A 7,712-nucleotide genomic window follows, 5' to 3' on the forward strand; every position below is an offset into this window, starting at 1 on the left:
CTTTTGGACACTAAGCTCGGGTGATCTCCCTGGCGCCAGAGTTACACTAATCCTCTTGGAGCCCCAGGGGGCAGGCCAGGCTCGTGGCCACCTGGCTCTGGCTTGTCTCAGGACGGAGGATGGGCACAGAGCCTTCAGTGACTGACAATAACCACCTTCATGTGTGCACTGCCCTCTACAGTTTACAATCTGCATTGATCCCAGTGGGGAAAGGCACATTGCCCTCTTCGCATTGTATTCCAATTTAAAAGGTAATACATTTGTTTAACAAGCCTTTATGTCACACTAAGTGCCAGGCAATGGGGAGCTAAAGGGGGCTGCTGTTTACTGAGTCCCCATGAGGCTCCAGGCACAATCTGGATGGTTCCCGTGTAATCCTTGAAACCCTGCTGGGGAAGTGCAATTATGTCCACTTCTCAGATGGCCACACTGAGGCCCTGGAGGAAAAATTATCTTCTAAGGTGCATAGGGCAGATGGGAGGTAGAAACAGGTGTGCATGACTCTTGGGGTCCCTGCCCCTGGGGCCCTTCCAGGCCCCACAGATGGTGGGGGGATAAGGTGGCCCAGGTCCAGGGCTGAGGTGCCTCCTCATCCCCCCCCCATGGCTTTCACAGATTTGCTGCCACAAGGAGCCAGCAGGGACCTGGGTTGATGAGGATAAAAATGCCTTCTACTGAGCACCTACTGTGTGCCAGCTCCTATTTTCAGCACTTGCATAATTAAGTCACTCGACCCTCACAACATGTTTTTAAGGCAGGGTCATTCCCGGTCACCATCTCAAAACCAAAGAAACAGAAGCTTGAAGAGAACAGGCAGCAGAATTCAAACCCAGCACACAGCTCCAGAGCCTGTTCCATGAGTGTGTCCACTGCAGATGGGGAAACTGAGCCCCAGAGAGGGACTGGTCCGGGAGCTACTGGTGGCATCAGCAAACTTGACATCAACCGTGCCTGCCTCCAGGGTGGGAGGAGGAAGCATCTCCTTGCAGAGTTCAGGGAAACACATTTATTCTCAGCCTGACTTGAGAGCAGGCCTTGGTGGGGAGAGAGAAGTGCCCTCTCACTCCAGAAGAGTTCTCAGGTAAACCTAGTGGGGGCAGGGAGGAGGCGGCGTCAATTAAACACGGAGACAGGACCTAGGCTGGGGCTGGGAAATGAGAAACAAGGAGGACTCAGAGGGCTCCCTGTCCAGGAAGTAAGAGCATTCATTCAGTCATTCACTACACTGGTATCTGTGCCTGTGCTGGTCTAGGAGTGGGGCCCAGGCCTGCTTTGCTTGGTTTGCCCAGAGCACCACCATCTCAGTATGGGCTGCAGAGACCCCTGAGTGGTCCAGAAGGAGGGTCAAGGTTGGGGGTCATCACAGAAATCTTCCCAAAGCAGCTGACATCTCTGCATGAGTTTGACCAGTGGAGCCTGGAGCAGGGTATTCTAGCTGACAGGGATTGCATGTGCAAAGGCCCAGAGGCAGGAGGCTGGGGTAAGAGCAGGACTGAGTGTGGAAGGCAGATCCACCTTCAATGCCAAGGAAGAGGTCTGTGCCGTGTCCCAGTGGGTCTTGGAAGGGGCAGTGGCTGTCTCTGAGGGATGGGAGAAGGCATTGACTTGGAAGGGACAGGAGGGAACATTCTGAGGTGACAGAGACCCTCTATATTGAGATAGGGGTCCGGGCTACATGGCTGTATAAAACTGTCAAAACTCAACAAACAAACACTTAGGATTTGGGAATTTCAATGTACGTAAATTTTACATTTAAAGAATCAGAATGGTATACATGTCTAAGTGTTTAGAGGGAAATGTACTGTTGCCTGCAACTTACTTTGAAATACATAAAAAAGGCGGATTAACAAAGAGATGGATAGATATGTGATATAGCAAGTATAACACAATTTTAATGGTAGAAGTAGCTGGTGGGTGTAAGGTGGCAAGTATATGGGTGTTGACTATACAATTATTTCAACTACACTGTATGTGTGAACATTTCATAATGAATTATGGAGAGAAAAAAGCCCTACAGATNACATGGCCTCACAATCCTTTTCAATCAAGCACAATTTTGAGTCTTAGAACAGCTCTGGAATGTGAGCAGAGCAGGGAGTTCTGGATTCGTTTCTCAGATGAGGACCAAGGCCGAAGGAGGTCAAATTTCTGGCCCAACGCTACACAATAAATTATCAGGAGAAATGGCACTTGAACTTAGGTCTCGTAAGTCCGAAAGTCAGTGACCTCTCCACATTGGAAGTCATTTATTCATCATTCATTTGTTTGTTCATTCATTCACTTAATGAGTGCCTGCTATGTTCCAGGCACAGCGCTAACCTCAGGCATGGGTGTGGGGGACACAGAGATGGCTGCAGGGATGGGAGGGAGTGCCAGGGGTGTCAGGCACAAGGACTCAGCGGGCCTAATCGAGAACTGTTGCTTCTTGCAGAATGCTGTTGTGCTGACTGTGCCATCCTGAGGCTGAGAGATGGCCGCCACCCTTCCCTGTTGACTGCCTGAGTCCTGTTCACCTGCCTACTCTGCCTCAATTCCCCTTCCAGTCTCTAGCCTGTGTCGGTGACAGCATAAGTGTCCCTTATCCACCCAGGCCCATGCATGTGCTCTGGCCCTGCAGCTCAGCCCCAGTCTGGGGGCTGCAGAGCCAGCCACAGGACTCTGCTTCAGAGAGAGCTCTGGGGCCTCAGTGACCAGTTCTGAGCTTTCAATAAACTACTCCTCCGTGTCAGCACCTCCCGGCTAGTCTGTTCCCCAGTCACTCGGGGGCCACGTTGGCCTCTGCTTCCAGTGCCCTCGCTGGCTCCTGGCAGGGGTTCCTGGGAAGTAAGGGGACTTGGGGCCTATTCATTGTAACTCTGCATCCCAAGCTTACCTGGTTGGCCTGGCAAGCCCCTGTGTCTTGTCCTGTCTTCCTCTACCTCTGCCTCAAGCGCCCTGTGTCCCCCTCCTGTCTTCTCCCCTCTCTTCTCTCCATTTTTCTAAATATCTCTATCTTTCATTCTGTCTCTCTGAGCCTGTCTGGGTCTCTGTCTGTCTGTCTTTGTCTCTCTGACTTTGGGACACTTCTCAAAAATGACATCTGAGCTGAATTTTGAAAGGTGAATAGGAGTTTTCCAGGGATAAAAGGAGCCAGCATTCCAGGAAGCAAGGATGAGTGAGACCTAGTCCTGCCCTGGAGGGATTTCTACTGGCTGCACATCAGCTGAGGACACACCTCGGCGGGATAGACCTCAGAACAAAGCTGTGCCAAATGCTCATAGTGCGAATGGGGAGACTGATGCCAGAGAGGGGCCTGGCTAGCCCAAGGCCAACAGCGGCAGAGCTGGGATAGGAAACTGGGGGTCCTGCCTCCTGCTTCTGGGTTTTGCCCCACTGTTCAGGATGGGCCTCTTTGGTTCTGGGGAATGGTTCCAAGATGACACTTACGGGTGGGCCAGAATGAAGAAGTGCCAACAAAGTTTTGGGAACTGGCTCAGAGGATTTGGGGGCACACAGGAGAGTTGGAGTCCAGCTCGAGGTTTGTCCACCAACAGGAATGATTTTGTGACCATCCTTCCATCCATCNATCAGAACATTTCCCAATTGGTTCTGTCCAATGCAACCTTGGTCAGAGGGTAAGTTTTTTCTATTACATCTTTCCCACAAAATGGCCAAGTCCCCATACTCTGACCAGAGAGGAAGGCTTCAGGTATTCTGGGTATGGGCCGGTACGCTGCTCCCAGGTGATGGTCTTGGATGAGGGCACATCAGAGCAACTCAGAGCCGAGTCTCTCTCTTCACTCCCTGGCCCCCATCATGACAGACGCCTCTTTGGCTTTTCTCTTTGAGGCCTCTAGCCCCCTACTCCTTCCCCTCCTGACTTATCAACCTCTTGGCCCAATCCTCCCAGCCCTCATTTTATCTAGACTTTGGGAGCAGAAAAACTCATTGTGCAACTTGAATCCAAGAATCTAGGATTCATATGAGCTTCTCTGAGTTTTTGTTTCTGCTCCAGGGTGGGTGGAGGCAGAGAAAATTGGTCCCTGGTGAGGAGAAGCAGGGAAGGGAAACGCACAGAAACCTCACCGATTTTTAAATTCACATTTTCACCAGGAAACGCAGTTGATAATACATGGTTCAAAGGTATAAAAAGACAAAAAGCACAGAGTGAGGAGTCCGCCTTCCATCTGCCCCCTTCCCACCAAGCTCACCGTCCAATTTTTTTGTACAGACAAAGCAAACACAAATGTAGGCTTTCATTCGCCATCCTCCTTTTAACACAAGTGGGCACTTTTCTTTTTTCATTTCCTCTAGCTGGAGAGTTTTCTGTATCCAAACACTGAGAGCTTCCTTGTTGTTTAACTTTTTACAGCTGCATAATATTCCGTTGTCTGGACGAACCACCTTTTACTGGCCCAAGCCCCTATTGCTGGGCATTGCAATTTGTCTAATCTTCTGCTTTAACAAATATGGTTACAATGAATAGCTTTTCACATACATTTCACACGTGGGCCGATGGTCTGTTGGATAGTTTTTCAGAAGGAGAAATCACTCTGTGCCATGAATATATATATACATTAATTTCAAACTATTCCCCCCAGCACACACACACACACACACACACACACACACTAGTGCACGAACACTCTCATGCACACACACACGCTCATGCATGCACACATGGATAAACACACAAGTGCATTCTTACAAGCCTTGTCATCCAAGGAGAACTAGAACCAAGAAAAGGCCTCCTGAGGTGTGAATCCACTTAAGAAGGAGACCAAAATACATACCCTGTTTTCCCGAAAATAAGACCTAGCCGGAAAATAAGCCCTCACATGATTTTAGGTGCCAAAATATGGCACCTTGGCATACTGAATATTTTAAGCTGAAGGAGTTTGTGGAAAAGGCACCCTTTTCCCTGAAACAGGTCATAAAACCCTCATGTGAGCAGTGCGTGTCCTCCATGTCCTGGAGGAATCATGCTAGGGCTTCTTCTCCCGCTGGGTCTTATTTTCAGGGAAATATGGTAGTAAGCTTGGGGGAAATGTTCTAATTAGGATTTTATCTCAAAGAATTCTTTGCTTTGTTGAATGGGCACCATCTTGGGCAGTCAGTTACAACCTGGGTGGGGGGCACAGGCAGGACAGTGTTCAGCAGAGTCAAGGAGGACTGATTTTTATGGGGTCAAGCTGTCAGTGATACTCTTGTGTTAGAATAGCCATGTTTCCCTCGTCTTTGCATCACCACAGGGCCTCAGGAAACAAGTACTTGCATTACAAGTCTGTCCGTACATCTATGTATCTTGTCTAGGCATCAATAAACTCTTTCTCCCTTAACTATTTAGGAGAATGAGTGAAGAGCTGGGTAATGCACTTAAATACTTGCTCTGGGTCACTTCTCTGGACCTCAGTTTCCTTGTCTGTAGAATGGGTCACATCTCCCAATTTTCTCAGCACCTTGTTTTCTCCTGTGGATCACATGGGCACAAGTTATCACCAGTATTTCTCCTTCTCTCCCTTCCACAAACATTCACTGAGCACCTACTATGCACTAAATACCATGCTAAGTGCTTGGATAAACTAATACATTCATTTTCCCTTCGGGGAGATTATGCAAAGCTGCGGCAAACAGCCCACTGGGGGCAGGTGAGCAGGAGGGAACGACGTTTGCAGTTACTAATCAGGAATATCCCAGCCTGGGCCTGGCCCACTGTGGAGCTCAAGAAGCATTTGTGTGTTGAATGAATAAATGGATGGATGGATGAGTGGATGAATGAATGAATGAATGAATNGTTAGGCCTCTAACCATGTTTCCTGATGCTGGAGAGTTAGGGGTGGGCAGGCTGGGGTGGGGTGGGATGGGACGGAGCACCACTCAGCAAATGGTGGGGTAGAGGCTGAGGCCCCCAACATCTCTCTTCTCTCTACCAGGCTCAGTGTCAAGCAGGCCTCCTTTGCCCACGCCTTTGATGTAAGTTCTTGGGAGGGTGAGTGGCTTGGTGGTGGTGAGGGTCTTCAAGTGGGGGTGGAAAGGAGGTGCGATGAGACCTGAGCCATATGACTGAGTTGGCCTCAGTCTGGACTCTGCCCCAAGAAGCCAGAATGGACAAACATCAGGGCAGATGTGTGTGTGTGTGTGTGTGTGTGTGTAAAATAGAAATCACCTTGAGACAGTGCATCTCATGATATTCCAAGGTCTTAGAACCTCACAAAGTTGTAAACGTCTAGACCAGGGGTCAGCAAACTGCGGCTCGTGAACCACATGCGGCTCCTTGGGTACGTTCCATCTCAAAAGTTTGCCGACCCCTGGAAGAGCCAATTCTGTCCTCACAACAATTTAAAAATTATTCCAGAGCCATAAATATGTTTTTACATAATCACTATTATGTGAATAATATTCTTTAAAATTTTATAAATGAAACTATGATAGTTTCATTTTCATTTTCAATTTTACTTCAGAGCCACAGTTCACAAGCCACAGTTTGTTGACCCCTGGCGGCTCTTCCATCTCAAAAGTTTGCCGACCCCTGGTCTAGACTCTCACAAGGGTTCAAAATTCTGGAACTTTACACAAGTTAATAAGGTTCCTGAACTCAGAGAACTCTAACGTTTCAGGGTTCTGAGGTTCTGGAATCTCACAATGGTCTCAGGATCTATAACATTCTAAAGGGTCCTAAACTGGTAGGAATCTTAAGATCAAAGCCTGCACAGAGTTCTATTGGAGCTGGGCACATTTTCCTCCCTCTTGCTCAGGCACAGGCCCCCCACCCCCATCCACCTCCCCCTCTAGGCCCCAAAGACCCTCTAGAAAGGCTGTTCTAAGCTCATAGGGCCCAGAGGGAAGCCCTACTAAATCCAAGTCCCCTTTGGGGTCACTGGTGGACAGCCCCCCGGCAGCTGTGTCCTCAAGCATGGGGTAGGCTAGGGCAGCTGGACCTCTGGATTTCCATCTCTGGGATGCACTGTTTCCTGTGAAGCCATACCTCCCCACCCTCCCCGTGGTCTGTTGCAGGCATCCCATTTAGAAGAATGGCTCAGTGATGTGGTCCGGGCGGCATATGTGCCAAAGCTCAATGGTACGTATGTGTGGCCTCTGCAGTTTTCTTGGATATGTGGAGTCTCTCAATTTAGAATTGTTGAATCCGTTGCCTCTCTCCATTGTTCTGATGGAGACACTGAGTCTGGAGAGGACTTGATCCCCATTTCTAAGATGCAGAAACTCAGGCACCAATGTTTTCACTCAAACAGCATTGATTATATCACTACAGACTCTGGGCCCCGAGAGCTATCTGACCTGGGTCCCATCCTCAAGCACACCATCCAGAGATAAATAGTCATATAAACAAATGATTAGAATATTGATGACCCAGGGTGTGCAAGGGATGGACAGAACCTCAAAGAACCTCTGCTGAGGGGAGGCACTAATGACAATACAAAAAGGGATGCTTTTGTTTGGGTTTAGTAGGATGAGTAGGAGTCTGCCAATAAGGGAAACTGAGTCCCCAAAAAGAGAAATAGCTGACTCTAGGAAAGTGGTGGAATAGTGTCAGCAGGCCCCACCTGGGCCCTCCACATATCTTTGCTTTCAACCATTCCCTCTTTACAGCGGACCTGGATGTTGGAATTCCCCTGCCTAAGGTCCTCAATGTCAATTTTGCCAAAGCTTCCCTGGAGATCATAGAGGTGAGTTTCTGATGCAGGTGTTGTCTAGATGGGCCTTAAGCTTACCTC

General features: G+C 48.9%; 1 protein-coding gene across 1 annotated transcript in view; it reads left to right on the plus strand.

Annotated features, from left to right (window-relative positions):
- The window catches only part of BPIFB3 (BPI fold containing family B member 3), a 32,811-nt gene extending 25,135 nt beyond the window's left edge, over positions 1-7,676 (plus strand). Inside the window, exons 12-15 of the mRNA XM_019645695.1 lie at positions 5,913-6,017; positions 6,879-6,897; positions 6,994-7,057; positions 7,588-7,676. Of these exons, the coding sequence (XP_019501240.1) occupies positions 5,913-6,017; positions 6,879-6,897; positions 6,994-7,057; positions 7,588-7,676 (277 nt within the window). The remainder of the gene's footprint in view (positions 1-5,912; positions 6,018-6,878; positions 6,898-6,993; positions 7,058-7,587) is intronic.
- The last annotated feature ends 36 nt before the right edge of the window (positions 7,677-7,712 follow it).

This window comes from Hipposideros armiger, unplaced genomic scaffold, assembly GCF_001890085.2.
Source record: "Hipposideros armiger isolate ML-2016 unplaced genomic scaffold, ASM189008v1 scaffold_94, whole genome shotgun sequence".
Taxonomy (NCBI): Eukaryota; Metazoa; Chordata; class Mammalia; order Chiroptera; family Hipposideridae; genus Hipposideros; species Hipposideros armiger.